This window comes from Drosophila ficusphila, unplaced genomic scaffold (assembly GCF_018152265.1).
Source record: "Drosophila ficusphila isolate 14025-0441.05 unplaced genomic scaffold, ASM1815226v1 contig_414, whole genome shotgun sequence".
In the NCBI taxonomy this organism is placed as follows: domain Eukaryota; kingdom Metazoa; phylum Arthropoda; class Insecta; order Diptera; family Drosophilidae; genus Drosophila; species Drosophila ficusphila.
Window position 1 is genome coordinate 18,502,837 of NW_025064328.1, and position 23,256 is coordinate 18,526,092.

At 44.0% G+C, this 23,256-nt stretch overlaps 2 protein-coding genes across 14 annotated transcripts in view; both read right to left on the bottom strand.

Moving 5' to 3' along the window:
- LOC108093623 (flocculation protein FLO11) overlaps positions 1 to 21,255 on the bottom strand; it is a 32,714-nt gene extending 11,459 nt beyond the window's left edge. For 3 of the 13 annotated variants that reach the window (XM_017193767.1, XM_017193761.1, XM_017193770.2), the window contains exons 1-10: positions 21,191 to 21,255; positions 17,229 to 17,877; positions 9,767 to 9,862; positions 8,108 to 8,349; positions 7,905 to 8,051; positions 7,497 to 7,586; positions 4,172 to 4,497; positions 3,249 to 3,416; positions 3,074 to 3,194; positions 2,506 to 3,006 (exon numbers count right to left, since the gene is read on the bottom strand). In XM_017193767.1, coding sequence (XP_017049256.1) covers positions 2,506 to 3,006; positions 3,074 to 3,194; positions 3,249 to 3,416; positions 4,172 to 4,497; positions 7,497 to 7,586; positions 7,905 to 8,051; positions 8,108 to 8,349; positions 9,767 to 9,862; positions 17,229 to 17,509 — 1,972 coding nt within the window. In that variant the 5' untranslated portion in view covers positions 17,510 to 17,877; positions 21,191 to 21,255. Of the gene's footprint in view, positions 1 to 2,505; positions 3,007 to 3,073; positions 3,195 to 3,248; positions 3,417 to 4,171; positions 4,498 to 4,712; positions 4,977 to 5,860; positions 6,159 to 7,496; positions 7,587 to 7,904; positions 8,052 to 8,107; positions 8,350 to 9,766; positions 9,863 to 13,890; positions 14,168 to 15,094; positions 15,502 to 17,228; positions 17,878 to 21,136 lie in introns of those variants that run through there. The other 10 variants (XM_017193768.1, XM_017193764.1, XM_017193771.2 and 7 more) reach the window with 8 other exon arrangements.
- On the bottom strand, positions 10,203 to 11,304 carry LOC108093634 (serine/threonine-protein kinase CBK1). Its single transcript, XM_017193792.1, has one exon. The coding sequence runs from the start codon at positions 11,012 to 11,014 to the stop codon at positions 10,670 to 10,672; it is 345 nt and encodes a 114-aa protein (XP_017049281.1). The 5' UTR covers positions 11,015 to 11,304; the 3' UTR covers positions 10,203 to 10,669.
- Positions 21,256 to 23,256: the final 2,001 nt, after the last annotated feature.

Sequence of the window (23,256 nt, forward strand, 5' to 3'; positions counted from 1 at the left end):
TTTCCGGTTCTGCAAGAGCTTCTACATGGGTTTCTTCAGGTTTCGGTGGTTCTGCAACAGGCCCTGGTGAATCCAATGCAACCGTTGGGATTTCTGAAGAAATTCCAATATCCGATGGGGTTTCGATTGCGATCGTTTCAGCTGCGGCAACCGTTTCGAGTTGTTCTATGTATTGTGCTGGAGTAGTTTGCACTAGGGATTCCAAATTGACCGTTTGTATAGTTGGTTGTTCTAATTCATCAATTGCGACAGGCTGTGCTTCTCGGTTGGAAGATACAGATTCCGTTTGTAAGACTGATTGGGACTCAGAGTTTTCCAAAGTCGGTGTAATTTCTGCTTGAGGAAGGACAGGAGATTCATCTTGAGAAACCATTTCTGGCAGTGGTTCTAATGAAACAGATGCATCTTGGATAACTTTTTCAGCAGACTCTGGTGATTTAATTTCGGCGAGTTCTACTTCGGAAACGATTTCGACAAGGGCTGGTATATCCACATTGGCGGATTCCTCTTGTGGAAGTAATTCTATTGGCTTCACGGCAACAGGATCAATTTTTTCTGCCGAGGAATCTAAGACAAAAGCATCCGCAGAAGCCGAAAGATCCACACCAGAAGTTTCCAACTGGAGAACGACTTCAAGAGGCGCTGGAGGATTCACATCAACTGACTCTGTTGTGGATGGTTGTTCTGCACCGGCCAGTGTTTCATCAATGGGCGTAGGTTCATTCCCAGCAACAGATTCAGATGGTTTTGTTTCTGCAACAATTTCCGGAGGAGCTACTGATTCAACTATTGAAGGTTCCGGTGTTTGCTCCACTGGTACAGACTCAATAGATTGCGGTGCATTTACATCAACAGATTCGGGAGGTTCCACTGCGATTGTTTCTGTCGCTGAAATAACTTCCACAGAGATCATTTCTAAAGGTGCGGCTGCTTCTACAGGGGCTATAGCTTTTACAGCGACAGGTTGCGATTCAGACAATTCTTTCACTAATTCAGGAGGTTCCACTGCGAAAGTTAAAGACGCTAATTGCGGAACATCTATTAAAGTTTCTGGAACAATTATTTCTGTAACAATTTCTAACGGCGGTGGGATATCCACTCCACAGGTCTGCGTCTCCACGGCTTCAGGGATTACCGGTGGCATAACATCGATCGGATCTGTCCTTGAAATAGTTTCAGTAGACCCTGGTGGGTCTGCTGCTACGGGTTCTGGAACAACTTTCTCGGCCGATGGCTCTATCAATGCAAGATTTTCGATAGTTGCTGGTGGATCCACTGGCACACCTTGAGCATCGAGAACAGTTTCCAGAGGTACCACAGATTCCGTTTGTACAGTTTCGGACTGAGAACTAATTTCTGTAGGTGCTGGTAAATCAGCAGTTAAAGGTTGATCCTCTACAACAGTTTCTACTGCTGTCTGGGGCTCCAACTCGAGACTTAAAGGTTTCGGTGGGTCAACTACTTCGGATTGTGATTCTTCCACTTCCAAAGGTGCAGCTAGATCCACAATGGTCGGCCGTACTTCTGGAACAACCCCAGCAGACGCATTTGAATCGACTTCTCCAGACTCTGATTCACAAATTGTTGGCGTTGAAGGTTCCAGGACTACAGACTCTATCTTGGGAGCTTCAACATTGGTTCCATCTGATTGAGTTAGTGAAACATTTTCCGAAGAGGATGGTAGATCTTCGGCAACAGTTTTAGGCTGTGTAACAACTTCACCAGCTGCTGGTTGATCTGTCTGAAGCCATTCCGTGTCAGGAATAGCCTGCGTTGGAAATGGAGGATCCACAAATTCGGTTTCTGGAGCAACAATGGGCGGTGGAGGTTCCACTCTAGAGTCAGCTGCAATTTCTAATCCAGGCGGTGGTGGTAATATTTCTGTTTGAAGTTCAATACTTTGCTCCTCCGAGTTATCGTGTGGTAGACCTGTGATATCTGCGGTTGGTGGAGCTTGTACAATATCAAGTTGAGGCTCTGGGACAGGATCTAAGGCCTCGGTGTTCTCCTCTTCAATGATGTCAAGGGAGTGCGCGTGCACCAGGTCAACAGTGCGAGCGTTGATCTCGGCGAGGGCCAAGTCGCTCAGCTCCTTGAGGGTGTGCATCTCACTGGGGGTCATGGCACCAGGCTGCTCGGACGCCGGGATAGCCAGCATGGGTCCCAAGGCCATGGCAGCCAGGATCTCGATAACCGACGGCACGGTGTCGTGCATTTGCTCCTCGTCGATGTACTCGACTGTGCTGAAACCAGTGCAGCCATCGAGACTGGGAAAATCCTCGGATTCGCCTTGGGCTGTAACACAAACGACTGCTAAGTGCCGATGCTTCAAGATCAAGCACAATGTGGCTGAGATACTAAAGGAGGGGTTCTGTCTACAGCTAATAAGATGTCAACGATCTAAGGGGCTAGTGATTAGGGTGTAAGTAAGGGTTAATCAAAATCGTAGCAGTACGATGAGATACAATGTTTGGAGTTGAAAGGGAAATCCTTCGAGGAAATTACCTGCAATAGGAGTATGGTCCGGCTCCTCATTCAACAGCTCGTCCTGGAATATAGTTGGAGGTGGTGGCGGTATTGGAGAAGGAGCCTTCGCATCGGATGGCACGGCCATTGGGGACACCACGAACTCGTTGGTTGTCTCCGTAAATGCAGGCTCGTGCTCCTCCAGCAATGTGTGGGACGTGAGACTGGTGCGGTCTACCAGCTCATCGAGGACGAGCTTGGTGTTCTGGCCACCAATCAGGTGTTTGCTCAGCAGGCGATCGTTAAGGTCATTGCATCGCAGCAGATCCAGAGAGCTCTCCTCGATATCCGAGCCCATCTCCGACAGATCGCTCACCTCGTCGGTGGTCTTGTCGCCAATCTGGGCCCTAATATTCTCACTTGGAGCCGGCACCAGCATGCCAATGCTGCTCGGAGTGGCCGAGCTGCGCTTCTTCTTGAACAGCCAGTTGTCTTCCCAGTTACCCTCCCCGATCATTCCCGAGGAGATGGATCCAATATCTAGTTTGCAGAGGAATCAAGATGTTAGTAACTCCAAAGCAAGTTCTTACTAGGGGTAACCACTTACCATCCTCGGATTCGGTGACGGATGCTGAAAAGTCTGGCAGAGGCACCATATGTGCGGCTATGTAATCACTGAGGACCGATTCCCTCTCCAAGTCCGTTTGCAGGGATTGGGATTTGCCGTTCTGTAACTGAGAAGTTTAGCAATCTGTTTGAACTTCTAATTGGAAGCCACCTACATCCAGTCCGATTTCATGATCCGTGAGGCTGCAGTCACTGCGTGGCTCTATTGAACTTCCGGACGTTGTGCTCAGCGCTTCGGCATTGAAATTCTCGTCAATGTGGCGACCACTCAAGTCCGGCGTACTCTCCGCCAAGAGCCTTGTATTCCCTTCCTTATCCGCAATCTGGCCGAGGGAAAACGTAAAAAGAAAATGGAAAAATTTTAGCCCATCGCCCTTGGCATTGTGAAATGTAAAAGTTGTTGAACCCCAAGCTCCCGATTTGTTGTGGGTCAACTGCTTGTGCGTCGGAAAAAGCCCTTAAGCAGATTAGACCCGGCAATATTTAACGACCGTTCGTTCTTTCGTTTCGTCATCGATTACCAGCCAATATTGATTGAGTGCCTTGACGAAGTCAATTGCTGGCCACGTTGCATAAGCGCTTTGATTACGGAATTTGGCAGTTAAATGATGACTGGATCAGTGACGCTCTGATAAGATCTCAATACCAAATACCAAACGTGGCTGATAAGGCTGGTTGAGCGATTTCACCAGCTAATCGCGGTAGAAACTTCTCCGGTAATATTTACTTTATCCCCTGGATCTGCCATGATCCGAATATTGCTGATGAAACTCTCTTCGGTATTCCAGCGAACTGATTTATCCAATTAGCGCTGGAAGTGATTGGGGCACTCTTCCGCTGGCTTGTGGGCTAAAACGTCTGCACAGGCAAGACAATGGACTGCAACTAATTAGCCTGGTCCGCTTCGCCGATGTGACAACTGGGCAATGGAAGCCGCCCAAGTGCGGGTCGAATGAAAGTGAAAATGGCGGAAATGGCCAGAAGAACATGGCTTACAAAGTATGGAAAGTTGAGGGGAAACGGAGGAGAGGGGTAGGCACCACAGGTGGCGACCGAGGCACGGGTCAGTGCGACTTACCTTATTCAGCACCGCCGTGGCCAACAGATCCTGGTAGATCTTCGGCTCGAAGTAGTGCTCGGTGCGGTGGCGCCGCTTCAGGCCATTGCCATTGGCCAACTCGGAGGCGTGGGACCGGGTGTCCAGGCTGATCTCGGACACCGCCCCACTGACACTCAAGGTCGAACTCCGCAGGGTCTCCGCTATGATCGTCTCTATGAGACTTCTTAGTCGGGTCTGCGAAATGTCGGCCAACTCGGAGTCGGCATTGTTGTTGTTGTTGTTGTTGTTGTTATTGTTGTTTAGGCCACTGCCGCTGTTGTGGCCATTTACGATGGCCGGCAGATCTGAAAGCAAGTGTTGAGCATTGTTAGCGAAATGTACAAGACCGAGAATGCTGGCCAAAACCACACAGCAACAAAGTGCTTGGTTAGCAGAGATCGATACAATTAAAAGTGAAAACTCGGTTACTTCTAAACGAATGCGAATGCGATTGTGAGTGTGAGTGTGAGTGTGTGAAAGGCAAAGAAAGTAAGTGAGTGTGTGAGTGTTTTAGCCATACCTAATTTCACCTCAATGACGTAAACCACGTAAAAGACAATTACGGCCACCACGGCATACATGCCCGTAACTAGGCCCAAAGTAAAGTCCATGCTGCATGCATACATATATACTAAGTACTATGTATATAGTCGCAAATATCGTGTATGTCTGACACAGCTGAATCGAAGTCGATATCTCGCCTATTTGTTTATTTACGTTTGCAGAGTTTGTGTTTGTACTTGGGTTTTGTTTAGAGCTTTCATTGATACAACGGTCGGCTGAGCTGTTATTTATATCGAGCAAATATTTGAGTTGTATTTTTTTTTGGCATTGTTCCCCTAATTGAGCCCCGAACATACATTTATCCCGCCTTCCCTGAACGCATGAGCAACCGGAGCTCTCCAAACTTCGAACAAATCCACTCGGGCTGAAAATCGCGACCACGGTTCGCATATTTATCATTTTCCTTTGACAAGCTAACTCTATTAACGTATTGCGGTAAATACCCCACCGCATAATGAATAACCCCGAGTTATCTATTTTGCGTTACAATACCGCCCATATTTCTTTATCTGCTCGCTGGCTACCTGTCTGAATGGCTAGACCCCCGTTAGTCATTCAGGTGTGCAAAAGTGTCACAGACGCAGACTTTTGTGTCCAGAACGGGCATCGCACAAGCGAGTCATCAATGGAAATAGCCAGCGAAACTGGCCCCTAGGACAGAACCAGCCGGATCACTTCTCATTGTCTGAGATCGCATTTTGTGCGACTCCAAAGTTCAGGGTTCAGGCGAAATCGCTCTGGCAATTATCACTCGCTGATTCCACTTTATAAACTTAGTACTCCCGCCCCGCCGAGTGGGTCCAAGTGGCCCGATAATGCCCCTCCGGACTGCTCCGACTTCGATCGGTTACTGGACCCGCGATAAGTTAGGTGCACAAGGTTTACTACTCCACTAGGGTTTATTTAGTTAAGGTCAAAGATATACTACGGCCAGGGGTTTCGGTTACGGAAACGTGTCGAAAGTCCATGATCATCGTTTTCACGATCATAATTTGTTGTTAATCTCGGGATTACACATTCAGAGCTCTAAGCGGGGATGCCGGGGATCATTAATATTTATTAGCGTTGATTAAGGCCTCTTCCTCGTCTAACGCGTTGTTTTACCTCACGATTATTGATTGGCATTTTTGCTCATTTTTCTATTTTTGCCAACTTAGTGTCGGGTCAAGGTTGCTGATAACTCGTCTAAGCGACGATGATGCAGTATCTTGGTCTGTTTGTTTAAGGGCCTTATCTCAGCAGTGGGAAAAGTTCCTCTGTCTGCTGGCCGGAGTTCTTGTTCTATGTGCGCGTTGAGTGTTGGCTTATTCCATGTTATCACACGCGTTTTCGACAAATTCCGCTGGCCCGTTGCTGAATTGGCGTTACGATCGCGGCGCGACGCTTCTGGCAACTGAACCGGTGCCGTGCGATTGCCGAGCGGCGAGCGTTTAAACGCTCACTCACACTCCCAAGTTCATATTTTGTATACCTACAGAGACCCTACAGTGGGCCCGACTGTGGTATTCCGGCCGAGAAGCGGAGTTTGGCTTTGTAATTCACAAGCGTTTTAGCGCCCAAATTGCCAAACTCAGCTAGAAGCGTGACCAATTCGATCGGTTGTTAAGACACACAACCCCTTGAGTGGTCTTGTAAATAAGTCATTTCAGCCAATTTTCTGATCACGGAACCTGTTGGTGAGCAATGCGCCAACGGTTCGTATGATTGATGCCTAATGTGTTCTGTCAATTGAGCTAATGCCAATATTTTGAGCGTTGCAGCACTTGCACAAAGTGCTTGCTATGCGTTTTATTAAAATGTTCTCGCTGCCTTCGGCACTTCAATAGCTGAAAACCCTTATCAAAGCTCTGGGACCTTATCACCGACTAGATGACTCTTTGCCGCTTCTTATCAACAAGCATTGACCGCGATTTGAGTAGGTTGGAGAGAGGTGAGAAGATTTCTAGGAGAGTGAGAGAGAGCTATTATGCGTTGGTCTTGCCATTTTAATTGGGCTCTCTGACTAGGCCCTCTGATAAGAACTATAATTTCCCATTGCTGCAATCATTCATGGCCTTTTGCCTTATTGCCTACAATAAAAACCTTTAATGCATGCATGCCAAGGCTAAAAATAGACACACAAGTGAAAAAAACCTAGGGCTGCCTGTTATAATTTAAGGATAATTAATATTATGTTGTTTATCAGGAGTATGTTTTTCCTTGCTGAATTTTGTACTTTAAAAAGTTTCAGATAATCTTTTTTGCCACGATACTAAAACATTTAGTGAACAATTAAATTGAGTAAAATGTATTATCGGTTTATTGGCTTACTCGAAGAATTCGAAAATTAACTCGTTTTCTCTGTGTGATCAGATTTAACTACTTCGAATGGAATATTTTTGACATTTTCATTACCGTACTTAATCAAAAAAACTACATAAAAAAACGAATAAGCTACAAAAAATGGGAAATGTTCTTATTAGCCTGATATAATATCTTTTCGCAATCTTAATTGAACAATACATAAAACAACATGACAGTAAATAGATAGTAGCTGAAAGGAAATAAAAAGATTTTCAAAGAGGATATTACGACTTGATAAGATAAAACAAACTTATGTCGGCCAAACTAATAACCAAACAACTTTTAAGATACTTCCTACAAAAACTACGAGTCCATAGGATCAAGGTTAGCGTACAAAACAGACGATTACAGCGTGCGTGCTCGATCGATTAGTGACAATCGATTACCGATTACTTACCTCCCTTGAGCGCACGCGCGCACAAACCGTTTTCCACATTGATAAGCAGGTTACTCAGCTTCGCATGGAATTTGTCAAAGAGTTGCAAGTCTGATTTGCATGTGTGTGTGTGTGTGGTGTATGATGTGTGTGTCATGTGTGTGTGTGTGAGGTGTGCAAACATCGGTTAATGAGCGAACAAAACAAAGAGGACAGAAATGCTTTCCAGCAAGCTCTCACTGGAAAGCTTGCCTAAAAGTATGCTTCGATTGGAATTTCGCAGGCCAGCAACAAATGTTGCTAACGTGTTTGCAACATTTGTTGCTGGTTCTCAAAATATGTATGTTGCAGCGCCAATTGAATTTGATTCGCACAAATTGCATGAATTGCATTTGCTCTAATCGAATCTCTGACAATCTGGGTACTTACAGTTCTCGCTTTTGGACAGCTGCCCCACTTTGATGTGGTCCAAATTGCCGCCCAGCATTTCGGCCACGATCTCCTCCACGTACTCGCGGATCTTGGCCCGCTCGTCCAAATTGGCAGTCTGGCCACTCTGGCTAACGCTTTCGAACTCTGCAATCGAGTCTGCATCATAATAGCCCATATATTGATTTTTGGGCTTTACTTACGCATGCTGCTGTCGTTTCCATCGCCCAAAATTGGTATGTAGACCTCACTCCTGGCCCTCATCGGATAGACGAACTTGTGCTGGTTGAAGGACATCTGCTCGGCCACCCACGATGAGGTGTGCGCCAGCGATTCCTTTGAGCTCTGGCACAGCTGGCACTCCCACTTGGCGTCCTTGGGCCGCCAGTCGGCGCACTTTGGCCCGCGGCAAACGGATTTCCCGCAGGTGCAACATTTCACAAAGCTGAAAGGATAAGCAGATTAAGAACGATTTAACCTTAAACCTTAATAATTCAAGTCATATATCTAGTATAAGTGGCACATCCACTTTTTGTTAACTTTTAGCTTTCTAACTTTATGAGTTTTATTTCCTAAAAAATCTTTTCACAAGAGTTTAACATGCTTCATTTTTAAAAAGAACGCAGAACTTTAATAATGAAAAGTTGTCTGACATATTTTTCGTTATGTATTATAGTTTTACTGAAAGACATTAACGCAACTGAAGGTTTTTTTAAGACTCTTGAATTTCGACTTCGATTCATGGAAAACGAAATCATACAGCTGCCATAGGAAAGATAGAACAAGAAAGGAAGCTAGCTTCGGCATGCTTATACTTACTGCTAGGGTACAGTAATCAAAATTGGCCAACCAAATAGACTGAGGCTAAAAAACATCAAAAATTATGCTTTTCTGATAAAAAAACAACGATTTTATAATTTTTTTTAGTTAATTTAATATATAGATTTTCTGATCTTTGAATTTTTATTCGATTCAAGGGTATTTAAAAAAATTGGTGTTATAAAAATCATGGTCGTGGGATAAAAACGACATTATAATTTTTAATGATTATTTCTATATAGATTTTTCGATCTTTCATATGAAAGCTATGTGATAATGATGTCGGATTTTAATGAAATCTTTTCTTGATTCAACAGTTATTAAAAACTCCATATTTTGAAAATCATGCTCGTGGGATTAAAAACAACGATGTCATAGTTTTTTTTTTCCATTATTTATATATGTATATATATTTCGATCTTTTCTATGCAAGGCTATATGATAGAGCTATCCGATTTTGATAAAATTTAATCCACAATTCAATAGTAGTTAGAAAACGCCATCTGGAAGAAATCAAGTCGGTCATACGTATTTCTATTTTGATCGTGATGCTGATCAAGAGTATATATGTATACTTTATGGGGTCTGAGGTGCCTCCTTTACTGCGTTGCAAACTTCTGACTGAAATTATAATACCCTTTGCCCTGCAAGGGCATAATAATATCCTTTGCTCTGCAAGGGTATAAAAATTACTATTTCGTCTAACTGTCATACAAACGAAAAACTAATGGAAATTCCTCAAAACTACAGATAAACTATAGGTAACATTATCGCAGACTTATAGATATAGACGATATATAGGCTTCAGTTCGTCAACTCTAGCTTCCGTTATTGTTAAATAGGGGAAAGTGGCGTTATTGTATATATTATATATAATGTTTCCAGATTGATTTAACAAATAATTAAAATTTACCAAGCTGAACTTAATGATTTTATTTGCTAGCAATAAAAACGATTTTAAAACGCTGATAACAATACGAAACAGGTATTCTTTTGGGTGTTTATCGGATTAGGTGGTCTGCCAAAAATAGGGGCGTACTCACCTTTTGGCACTGCTCAGATCCAAGTCCGCACAGCAGACGTTGCAGCTGTGATCCTCGCTGGGCTCCTCCTTCCTCCACTTCTTATTGGCTAGTTTGCTGCAAGAAAAAAGGCGGAAGGAACCGCAGATGTTAGTTCGAGAATGTTGGCGATAAACCGAAACCAGACGATTAGTCAGGTCAGTTCTAATGAACCGGTGGGGTTATTCAACGGTGAGAAGGTCGTTGGCTGAAGCCAACCAATTAGTCGGTAGCCATCGATCGCGTCGCTTAAATTTTGCGCCGAGACAAAACCAAACACTTCCCCAAATTCCAAACCAACAGCAATCGCTCCGCCCATTTGCAATTGCATGGGGCAATTGACTTTCTCCCTGGCGATCCCAGCCAATTGGATAACTGCCCAAACCCGTTGGACCAGGCAAACAAACAAAAAGCCGAGTGGGGTTTTATAGCCGAGTTTAATCAACTTACTAAAGCAGTATCGCATAGCATAGCTTAAAATACATTAATGTAGCTCTATCACACATCTTACAATCTACAATCTACAGAGACACGCTGTCTCGATATGCATTCGGATTATGTCAGTCACTTACAGTTCTTACACAATAGAGAAGAAGGGAATTCCTGGGTGTCTTGTACGTGCTCGAAATGAGCAATCGCCGCCAATCGGTTTGCCGCTCAGCTTGCTCAAGCTATTCAAATGGCAAAACTCGCAATTTCGCTTACAAACAAACAAATATAATTTAGGGAAAAACGTCAACCATAAACGGCTTGCGAAAACACTTCACTGGCGAAGGGCTTCGCAGCCATTAAAACAATTGAATACAGAGGGTGGAGAAGAAAGCTCAGTCGGTTGAACCCGCCCATAACCGCTAACACTAATCTTAAAATCCGGCTTAAATCCCGCTAGGTGGTCATTTGTTGCTGCTGCTGCTGCTGCTGTTGTTGCTGCTGTTGTTGCTGCTGCTGCTGCTGCTGCTGCTGTTGTCTCTGGTGGAAGCGCATCCTCCGGCGAGCCCAGTGCTCGTAGTTGTTCTCGAGGTTCTCGTAGTAGATCTGCTCCTCGGCGTCGGGGCCTCCGTTCTCCTCCCAATCCTCCGCCGGGGGTCCAAAGACCGGGTGGCTGGTGGTCATCTTGAGCAGCACCACCTCGATGGAGCAGGCCATGAAGAGGAAGCCCAGCACCGCGAAGCTGATGGGCAGGCACATCAGCCGCTCCACCTGGCACAGGAGCACCGCGGAGAACAGCATTCTCCCTGGACGCGAACGTGGGTTCCTGGGTTCGATCTGGCTGTTGTTTATGGGCGAACTGCAGGTGTGATCGGGCTCGGATCAGGTATTCGAAATGTTTGTCGACTGATTAGCGCCGCTGGGCTGACTCGGATTTGGCATGGCACTCGCGTTGAACCGATTTCGCCAATGGAAGAAGCACTTAATGCCAATTCGCTATCAAATCGCGATTCACAATCCGCGTCCCACGGCACTGACAACTTTCTCGCACAAGGTTTGCCTTTGTTATGCGCAGTTGGCTTTGAGAGTCGGCGGTCAACAGCTGAGATCGGCGGCTATAGCGGCCATAGTCTCTCTGTTCGCCTCGCCATGAGCTATCCACATCCATATCCCATGCCGGTTTCGGTCGTGGAGAGCGGAAAGCGGAAAGCGGGAGCAGTGCGGAGCGAATCGCCTCTCTAGCGCTAACAAACTCGTTGGTGACGTAAGTTGGCCCCCTGCACACGATCCCGTCGAGCAGGTCTATGTAGCGGAATCCCAGGCATGACTGCGCATATTTCCATGCAGATTTATCGCCTTTCTTCGCCGATCTCTGGGCCCAAAAGCTGGAAACCTGGTCAAGCAGGAACCGTTTTCTGGGGAACTGATCATACGTGGTCCGAGATCAGCAGTCAACATCATCACCTAGGCTGACTGCTGCATTCATTCGTCTACTAATTTATTTTTGGCAATATTTTTCCCGCTCGCCGTCTTGGCCTGAACTTCATTAATTTCCAAATGCTAATTGTGAGAAACATTCCGCAAACGGGTTAGCTTAGTTCTTGTCTGCCAAAAATAATGTATTCATGCGACGAGCGGTTTATAAACTAATCAATCGACTGATGACTGGATTCGAGTTTATTTTAATTATCTTAACTACTTTGGCAGAGATCGGCGCCTCGCATCGGCAACACTTTCATCGGTTCCAAGCCAGGGGTACATTTTTCAAAAAGCGACCTCGTGTCAAAGATTCACCAGAAATCTGTGTTGGGAATCTGGGTTAATACGTGTGAGTCTCATGTGTCCCATTAGCATATTCCCGCTCGAGAAAGCTTCAAGCCCCCGGGTTCTGTCTTTATTAATATCCCAACCAGGCCAAAAGCTTTCACACACGCTTCATTGATAGCATAATCTCCAGAATTTCCCAGAAGAATCACGATTATTAAGTTCTGGGTAAGTGGCATCGTAAATTGTGTTATTGGCTTAGGAGTAATAAAGTTTCATAAACCGCGCAGCGTGTGATGATGGGTTATTGTCCAACTTTTGTGAGATCATCACTGGCCTTATCCAAACGGTCTTAGGAATGCCTCAAATATATCCATTCCCTCTTCAAATCGTTAAATTCACTTCAATTAGACTTTAAGTCCGATGCCTAAAAGCATGCTCTGAATCACATGTGATGGGAGCCATGTTTTCAGCACCTAACACCACAAACCAGACAACCATTCTGCCAAAACATACGTGTATGGCCATAATCGCTTTTGTTCAAATATTTCGCACACATTTCGCGCCTGCAACTCGTTGTTGTTCTCACTGTCGCATGCGGTTTTAGATCCCACTTTCGACCGATGAAAATGTTTGGGATATGACTTTTTTGTGGCTTTTCACTTGCCACAAGGCTGGCATAACTCGTTTGTTCTCACTTTAATAGCAAATAAAAACTCAGAATATCTGTGCATATCTCCGCTATGCCATCGGCCAGACTTAATTGCATTTGGCTGACTTTCCACAATCCACAACTCGTTTGGCTTTTATCGTTGGCCGCTTTTGTGAGACGATTATAATACCAAGACTTCTTTAAAAGCTGGCAATTGATAAGCGGAATAAGATACACTGAAATTTGTTTATGGCTTGGGATTTTGCCAGAATTTTATTTAACCTTCGAAGTGAAACATTAAAACTATAAGCTATCAGTAAGCTTCATAAAAATATCTAAAAGGTATTCTGCTATTGCAGTAATATTTTCAACCACGAAACAACCGCGCAAGGAACGTGGGATCTTTAGACCTGGAAAACCCAAGTTTTGCCAAAAGTCTTACGGTTTTGAAACGCGTAGTTTGCAAACACACTTGCAAGTAATGTGTAACTACCGCAGCAGTAATAACACAAATAAAATGGCCAACAAAGCGGCTAATTAAGCTGTCATTGAATGGTGACGAAAGCCAAACAAGCGAGGTGCCTGTTGGCCACGGCTAATTGTTATTGGCGATTCGTGATGCTTTTTAAGGAAAAGCGAATACAGAGGAGTGGGGGAGGTAGTGCCCTTTGTTGGGCACCGACTTCCGTTGGCCATTCTTCGCGGTTCTATGGTTCTTGTGGCCAAATTCGCGCACTGTCGTTGGACAGTTTGTCTGGGAATGTTATGAAACGGCTAACGGATCGCCGACCATCAATAAGGCGTAACAGGTGCAGCATGGATTTGCAGCAGGTGGCCGGGATTGCGCAATCCCTAATTAAGGCGAAGCTACGTACTCGATGCCCAAAGTGAGCAACTGCAGCCGAGAAAAGTGGCCAGTGGCTAGTGGCAAGTGGCAAGTAGCAAGTGGCAAATGGCGGCCGGAGAAATGGCCACAATTATGTCAAATCTCCTTCGTTGGCCATTTCCCACACGCAAACGCAATCAAGTCATGCGAAACGACGGACACGTAACCGGGTTGAGGCTGCAGCCAAGAAAGTTTAGTTTCGGTTTCTATTTGGATTTATGCAGCACAATAAAGTATTTCTATCTCCAGCTGCGGCAGCATCCGCAACTGAATCTGCAACTGCGTCTGCACGTGCGGATCCGGAGTTTGGCTCACGTACGAAAAGTGCATCCATCGGATGCAATGTTTTGATTTATCCACACTCGATTAACTCACCCCAAGAGCTGCTGGGCGCCACACTGCAGCAGGTAGGCGCCCCCGATGAGTCCCACCACGGAGGTGAGTCCCAGGAGGAGACCTCCACTTCCCGGTCGATTGATTGGCAGCTCCATGATACAGATGTACGGGCGCATCCAGCGCTTCAAGCACTGCGGAGTTCGCATCGAATTCAATTACAATTACAATTACAATATCGATTTCGTTTTCATTTCCAGCAGAACCACACACGCACCCGGCGGAAGTCCGTTTAATTTAATTCCATCACTAATGAAACCTCTCACCCGACTAAGTCAAAGAAATCGCCAGCGGAACGCTCCTCAAAACTATTTCGTATTATCAGAACCAAGAGTTCTTTTTATGTGTGGCTATCATCTCGTGGTGAGTATTTACGTGGTTTTCGGCCAATTCATACTTTGGCCTTAGTCTTATCAAAAAGTTTTTGTTTGTTCGGTTGAAGTGAGTAAGATTTCGAAACAGAGTTGTGTGGGTAAATACCCTACACCGGGAATTTGAGTTTCCAGATACTTAAGTTTTCATATTAAATGTAAATACTCAAACGGAATGTGTGAAATCATCACGTAAAAATATTTAGAGGTGCATAATTGTACACACTTGATTTCGTGACAACTATAAATATCTATCTAGGAAACTAAGAAACATAATGTAAAGTAAGAACTTATCCGTCTTTGAGTGAGTTAAGTGTATGCACAAAGAAACTGTCGTAAATCACTTAAGATTACACTATTCATTCAGGTATACAAATCTTATCGCATAGTAAAGATGCAGTCACTTTTGCGAAGTTAATAAAGAGCTTTGGCTGCAATCGTTTGAATCACGTACTGGTCGTTACTTATTTGTTTATTTATTTGCTTAGGTGAGTTCTTTGTGTTCATATTTTGCCCACCGCGATTAGCAACAATTAAAGTTGATAATTTTAAAGTTGATAAATGTACACTGCATAGCTGTTTGCTGGCAAAATCTCTGACGAGTTGCATAACTTCCTCGGGCTGTGCATAAATTACTTGCCAAAATTATCGCTTCAGGTGTGTGTGGTTCTGAGAAAAATGTGTTTAATTAGCGCGTTATTCACTTCAGTTGGCATTAAAGTTTAGGTTTATTTCTGTTTGGGTTTTATTAGTTGTGGAATCTTCCAGGTGAACCGAAGTGAACTTCGCCGGGGAATATCTGAATAAATAATTACCACAAGTTTTTGATTTTTCGTTTGGCTTGTTATTTCTGTTTGCAGTTATGTACGGCGATTATCAATCACTCTTTCGGGGGAATATCTTTCGGAGGTGTTTGCCACTCGCAGTCAGCCCGCTAATTGCCATTGCCCCCGCACCACCGCCGGTCACCTCACTCCATCTTCAAAAAACCAAAGCCGACGACACCGAAAACAATCCCGAGTGCATGACGCAGAAATTGAAACAAATCGCGGCTATATGCTCGTAACCAACTGATTAAGATCACGCGGCTAAGGGCCTCGTTGGCAACGATCTTCCAGCTAACTGAGCGATTGGAGCAGCTGACTCCGACTGAGACAGGTTTGTTTTAGCCAAGTTATATTCGGTTTTGTTTACTTTTTTGCACAATATATAACTGGGGTGTATGGGCATTATATTGGATTTTGTTTGCCCACTTCGTTATTGCGGATCGTGTATATAAGCCGTCCGTTGATTTGATAAGAGCTCCGCTCGCGTCCAGCGATAAATATATATAACATCTCGGAATGCGACGAAAAACTCGCAGATAAGTGTCAGGTCTTTTTCTGGGGTTAAGTCACAAACAGCTGAATACTCTTTCTTTAATTCTAGGGCCTGATATTGCTTCTAATAATCGTGTTTCCTGGGGGCTATTTCGAAATTTTATTTAATTTTGTAGGTTTTGTGTGCGTTGCGGACGAGTAACCAAATCGGAACTGGCCCTTAGTGGCGCAGTGGGTCAGAGCTTCGTTGGCCATGCAACGCGGGGGTGGAAAGCAAATCCCCATTGAGCCGCCAAAAGATGGACACTTATGACCCCACCGCCTTCAATATTCTGTGGCATTTCCCAGTGTGCAGCGGACCTTATGCAAATGCAAATGCCACTTGGCAGCTGCCAGTCACATGTCCGCGGCTCGAATGGTGGCAAGTTATTGCGGCCAAAAGGAAAAAGCGCTCAAATCGATTGGCCCTGCCATTGGCCATGCAGAGCTTGCGGCAATTAATTGGTATTAATCAACTTAATTATGAAATGTTCGATAAGATTGCGACTCCACTCCTCCGGAGGCGATACTCGTGTGGAAAAACCAAATTATCATGGAATGGGTTACAGGCTTTGGCGTTTAATAGAAAGCCGATTCTGGAATGCTCTTTGCTAATTTTAATTTTAACAGGTTCAACATAACTAAAAACAATAGGAATTTCATTTCCCAACTATCCTAGTAACATGTTGTTACGAATGGTTTACAATTAAAAAAATTTTATATCACAGGAATATAAAAACCTTTTTATACTTGCAGTAGAAAAAATCACAAAAACAATAAAAATATATTTCCTGTGGCAATCAGTATTCCCCATAAACTATATAAATAATTGTACAACAATAAAGTGTACATATTCCTTCAATGATCAGACAACAATATAGCTCAAAGAGGTTTCTTCAATTACGATCGCCGAACTGGGTTGGCCGCCCATTATCATTCCAATGGAACTTCCCCGCCACTTCGTACCTTAGTTTCCCAAACAAATTGCAAACTCATTTGAAAGCGCCGTGGCTAGAAGCACTGGGTTTCTCTTTGACAATTGTCGAAACGGATTCCCAGAAGAGCCAATCTGCTCACGGAATGACTTCTGGCTGAACGAATGACATGGCTGAGTGACTGACTGACTGCGCCCGAGATTTTGTCATTTCCATTTTGAGGCCGGCGAATTTGCATAAATTGATATCCGCCCGCAGTCTGAGAGCTTGAGATGCATGCAACCAAGTCAGTGGGTACACGACCTGTGGGCACCCAAGCCTCTCTGCCAGCAAGCCAATCCCAGCTGCCAGTTGCTTCCGTTACGGCCAAAGGGAGAAAATATCGCCGAAAGGAATTCACATATGTTTTCAGTTCCGAATTATATTCTTCAGCAGCTCGGATTTGGTTCTTTAAACCTTTAATTTTATTTCTAAGCACAGTTAAGACTTTAACTGCCAAGCGTTAACCATATTCGATGGAATTGACCGAAAGTAAGATATAAAACCTGCTTGATTAGTGCTAATTTGGATTAAGTTAATATGGGCATGTCAATCGAATGAGCGATAAAGCTTAGATAAGAATTCTAAAATAGTTTTCGTTCTAGAGCTCCACTCACCTTAATCTATCCCGCAGTTGCTGGTGGTTGAGATGGTCCCGCTGCAGTATCTGCAGGATTCGCTGGCACTGGTGCAACCGCTGGCGCCTCCGCAAGGTGGGAGTTTCCGCCTCCAGCACCGCGATGCCACTGTCCACGCTGGAGTTCAGCTGCTGCTTCACGGGATCGGGACTGCTCTCCTTGCCTTCGCTGTTGTTCTTGCTGCTGTTGTTGTTGCTGCTGCTGCTGCTGATGATGTTGCAGCCCGGCGGCGATGTTGCTGCTGGCGCCTCACCTGCCATGTTGCTGCTGTCGCCAACGGGTGGCGGATGTGTTGCGTAGTTCGTTTGTGAATCTGTGAATCTGTGAATCTGGAGCGGCCCTAGGCCATTTCCGCACTCAGTATCTCATGCAGGCGCACTCGTTCCTCTCACGCACATGAAGCACTTTTGGCAAACAAATTCGCTTCGTCGCCCGGTTTTTTGTGTGTTAATTACGCGCCAGTTACGACCATTGTTTTGCCACTGGAAGCGGGCCCGCACTGCCTTCCACTTGGGCCGCCAAAAAGTCGCTTACGGAGCAGCTTATCAGCCGGCGCGATACACAAACTCAAGACTTCCCATAGAGGGTGCTGGCGGTGTGTTTATGCCTGGGAGCGTTCGCTTTCGTACTGCAATCAAAAGAATTTTGGTTTATTTTTACGGCCGGGACCCATAAACAAATGCGGCAGCAGATAACGAACTGCTCGCCCCCCTTCAGCCAGAATCAGATAACCAGAATCTGGCGATGCCCCATCGCGTTCCATCTCAAAAAAGCCCCCTGACGTCACTGCGTTGGTCTGTCACCTTCGAATCTCTGAGTTCGTGCGATACATTCGGGTGGTGCTGCACCCAAGTGAGATATGTGTGCACTTACAGCTGCGCTTCGCACGCCCAAATATGTAAATTTCGGGCACGTAATTACGCAGAGTGCTTCGATCCGGGCCGCTTAACCCATTTGGCTGACGGCGGGTTAAGTGGCTCAGCGGTTCATCTTCGAAAGAGCCTTCGGCCCCGGGCTGCGAAAAAATATTTGGCAAATTTCGGTGAGCCAAAGAGGCAAAACAGAAATCCCAGCAAATTGGAAAAGAGAAATTCTTGGCCTCCAGTTTCTTTCTCCTCCGTTTTGGCCAGTTAAATGGTTGACTTGAAATGCTGACAGTGTGTCTGCCAGAGCATCTATGGACGGATAGATGGATGGATGGCTGGTTGGCTGGTTGGATGAATGGCTGAATGGCTGGTCGGAGCAAACAAGATGATTACGATTTTGTATTTGACGCACTTGTTGTTCGGTTTTCAAAGTTCGCTGTTCCCTGCTCAGTGTTCAGCGATTGTTGATGGTTTTGGACAAGACAAAGAAACACAAATACAACAAAATGCTGGCCTGCGGGCCAAAGAAATTTGTATTTGGGTGAAAACCGGGCGGACAAAATGTGGATATGTGGAAATTCTCTGAATGGGATTTGCTGCGGATGTGAAAGATAATTTAGGCTTTGCATCAGCATGATATGCAGTTCCCCAAACAATGCGGCAATTAAAAATGCATTTGCCCATGCATAACAAACCAAAATCCGGCGTTTTGCATATCATTTTTGTTGAGGTTGGTCAACAGAAATTGATTTCCATTCCAAGTGCATTACCCAATATGCATCAGTTTTACGTTTACGTTTACCTGCATCTATTCCTGAGTGTCTCTGTGTGCCTGTTTTTGTATCTAATCTACAAGTTGGACTTGTGCAATTTTCACACAATTGTTTGCGGCATTCGCATGGCATGTCGAATTAAGTTGTTACAGTAACTAATCTGATGATTAATTAGACAACAATTTCAGATGCAATTGGGTCGCCGGCAAATGGGTCAGCTCCATCCGGAGAACTGGCTAAAAAGCCGTGCTTAAGCTGGAGTTGCTTGATGGCTCAATTAGTTATGACAGCCTATTTGTACACGGGGAAAAGTTAAGAATGTGTTCTGAAAGCTTAAGTTTATTTTAAAGTACGTATACTCAAAGAATTTCCTTTTCTTATTTTGACAATGTTTTGTGAAAAGTAAAATGTACCTATTAAACTATACTAATTAACTTTTGTATGTTTATCTACCAATTGGTTTGTATGATATGACACAAAAATTAAGCCATCTTAACCCTGAGATCTTCACTTGAAAGAAATCCAAAACTAGGCTAAGTTTGGACTTAATTTTTTCTCTGTGCGCATTTGCAAATATTTGAAGGGAAACTATTTATCAAGCAGCGGGTGCAAAGCGGGTGAGTCGCTATCAACTCAGCTCTTGCTAACGGTTTCACACTCTCTTCCTGGCCAACTTTAATAGCCGTGCCACACACATGGACCCGCACACAGATGCACCTTTATACACATGTATTTATGGTGAAGCCGCAGGGCGCAGCCGCAAATGCCGATTCATTGGGAAATTAGTCAAAGCAATTCCACGCCAATGATGCGTTGTTCGGAGTTTCTTTTTGTGGTTAACTGAGCTGCTTCCCCCTTATGGCCCCCTTTGCCCCTTCTAGCCACCCTGCCCCCATGCCCCTGCCCCCTGCCCCCCTCGACAGCAACAACAATCTGCTTAAATGAACGGAAGTCGACAATGTAGACGCCAGTCGCTGGTTAATACTGTTAACCGATGCTGTCCGATTGGTTTTGGTTATCTCAGTTTTCTCATTTTTACGCTGTTACTCGCTTACTTTTGTTCGTTTTCAATTTACGGGTGAAATGGCTGATATTTGTGTTTTTCGTTTGTAAAAGTTGTTTTCACAGCCATGGCTAACAAGAAAATAATGAACAAAAAAATTGAAGCACACACGCAGAAAATCAATGACAACTATTGGAAGCCAGCGGAAGTGCAACCTGTAGCCATTTCCCACACTCGGGGGTTGTTCCAGGGTTCGCTTCAAAACTCATGCCAACTACAGTGGTCAACCGAATGAGTAAACTTAATAATCAGTAAGGGTACAACAAAAAAAATTAGATTCTACATATGCTTTTTCTTTTGAGCAGTACCCAAAAATCTCGTTTTATGCTGATTAATTTCAATAAATTTCTAAGATGCATATAATAAGTTATTTATTTCTATGTATAGTCCCGAACTTACTGAATAAAAATATCTGTAACATTAGTAAATTGTTTACTGTTGTTTATAGAAAAATTTCAGACTCACTAGAAAAATATTCTTTAACATTCTAATACTTTACAATACTTTTGAACCTATATACTTTTTTTATTTTTCCCAGAGTCTTAGTAGAATCTTAAAAAAATATTTAATTGTAGCACTGCAAAAAGGAATCTATAGTTTGATATATCTATTATTAATTACTATTATTTTAGAAACAAGCCCGGAATAATATTTTAATTACAAAAATCTTAGCTTTAAGGTTGAACTTTTTTTGGCTAAACTATCAATGTTTGATCTTGATGCCCTAATTGTTTCCCCTTTGGATCTCGTACTGTATCGGCAATGTTTTTGTTTTCGGCTGACATTGACACCTGTTCACCTGGCCACCCGGTCACCTCCTCACCCCCTTGGCCCCCACCACTGCCATTTGTTCTTTCCGTTTTTCGTTTGTCGCTTTTTGTTTGCAGTCGTTTGCTTTGCGCATGAGTCGCATGTTTAGTCGTTTAGTTGTTGTTGCTGTCACTTTGGGCATATCGCACGCTCCAGTGACCCATTATATACACAGGGTCTGCTGCGGTATATATGTATAATGGCAGGAGGTGCAGGGCTCTAGCAAACACAATCACACCGCACGTAAAGCACTTTAAATGTTTCGCTTTTGGGACAAGGCTCAGAGGGCTGCCCTTCGAGGTCCCGCTTCAACGGTTCGAGGTTTCGGGGTCCGGGGTTCGGGGTTTCGGGGAGGTATCGTGGTTCGAGGTTTACTTATCGCCCGAGGTTCGTAAAGATCGCACAACTAACTATAGCCAGCACACGTACTCTCCGATTCCGAGCGCCACTCCGTTTGTGCAGAAGGTTGAAACGCGAATGAGCGAGCGGAGAGACGCCAACTTTGAGCTGCGAGTCTGGCTTACCGAAGTGGCTTTAGCTTTACCGTTTGTTGTCGGTTCTCTCTGCCACTCGCATTCTCTCCGCAAAGATATTTGCTCTCTGTATTGTCGCTGCTCAACAGCTGTCACAAAAATTTAGCGGCAAACTTTTGTTCTGCACTCTCCGTCGGTCCTCTGCCACATTTTGCATCAGCTTTTTGGGGGTAGAACTAGTTTTTCGGAGGGGGTTCACGAACGGGTTCCTATTTCAAGTTCGACTCGGGTCTAGGGCATGGAAAGTGCGATTCTGCGGAGGGAGTGCACACTTAACCCTTTGGATTTCGGTTCTAGTTTCGAAATGCATACCAATACAATTTAGAACATTTTTTTTATTACAAAGAAATTTGATTGCATTCATAAAGATTTATAAGTTCATAAAATATATATATATAAATATTTATAAAATGATTATTTATTTAGAAGAGATAATAAGATAAAAAGATATTTGTCCTCTAAAAAAATCTTCCATAAAATTTGCATTATAATCAAAATAGTTCTGAAACTATTTTTGAAGTGACTTAGTTTTTTCCAATGGATATCTAGGGGGTTAATCATTTGCATTGCTTACAATTGTTGTCCCAAGTACTTGACTTTTTCTTAGCTGCTTTCTTCCTAATTCTTTTTCTTTACCTCTCTTATCTCTTTTTTCATTCTTTCTTCCTGTCGTCTTTTTGCTTGCTAAACTTTTCCACTTAGCGCGACGTGTGCTAAAACGTTAATTTGTATGCATAGGGAAGCAATTGAAGATGGGAGATTGCAAGAAAGAGAGGGAGTGTCGGCCAAAAGAAGAAGAAGAAGGGTGGAAGAGAGGGGGAGGGAGAGTGACCACTGGAGATTCGGTTACACAAGTTCAGTTAGAAGGAAGTCTCGCGAAAGTAGAGACAGACAGCTATAAATAGTTTATGGACCGGCCAGTCGATTTGGTTTGTACCCTACCTGTCGAGTGCGACAGAGACGGAAAAGGTCTGGGCCTGGTTTATGTTTATTGCCTCCCCGTTTTGACCCAACTCGGTACTTGGCACTCTGCGCGGAGTAGGAAGCGTTTAACTACCTTTGAAAGACATCTGATACATGGGCAAGTTGAGTTTTGCGGAGTTTATTTTCGTCTGCGTTTTCTTTTCGTTTTATGTGTTTTTAGCCGACACTCCTGCTCCGCTGTAAAAAGCAGCACATTGCACCTGACACACTCACCTGCGATGTATGAACGACATGAGGCACACTGAGGAAAATGGTTTTAACTTCTAAATTGATTTATTAATAAAGAATTTATATATACCCTCGTATACTTGAATATGTTATAACTGTACAAACGTATTTGTTTCGCAGACTTCATTTTTTTTGTAACATTTACTATAATATTCTTTGTCAATACTGTAAAAGTTTTGTGGCTCGAATTTCCATAAAAAGGATGTTCTATATGTTTGACTAGTTTATTTCAAGAAAACTTTTTACAGCGCTGTCTTCAAAGCTTTTGGTGGATATGAAAACTAACTATGTATATCAGAACCAGTTGGGAATTTTATGGGGCATTTGATTTTAATACATATTTCTCTGCTATTTTCCGCAGTGCACTAGAAAACAATATAAATTTTGTATTATACAACAGGCAAACTACTGCAACACTTAGCTCTGGCATTTTGTTAAACTTATTTCTCCGCACTCTTTTAGTTCTGCTATTGAAACGGCAGCGAGAACAGGAAAGAAAAGAACACGGGGCATTACCAGATGACTTTCCGTTCTGCTCAGCATTCACATCAAAATTCCTCGCCATCATCCCGGCAGATAAAATGCGCAGAACCTCTGGAACCGTTAAGATAATCATCAATGAATGCGCGAATGGGTGAACGAGTGAGCGAGAAAAAAGGTGTGTTGGCCACCTCACATGCCATTGTTTATATCCCATGGATTCGGTTATTTATGGCCGAAACGTGGGACCGATCTCCCATATCAAAGAAG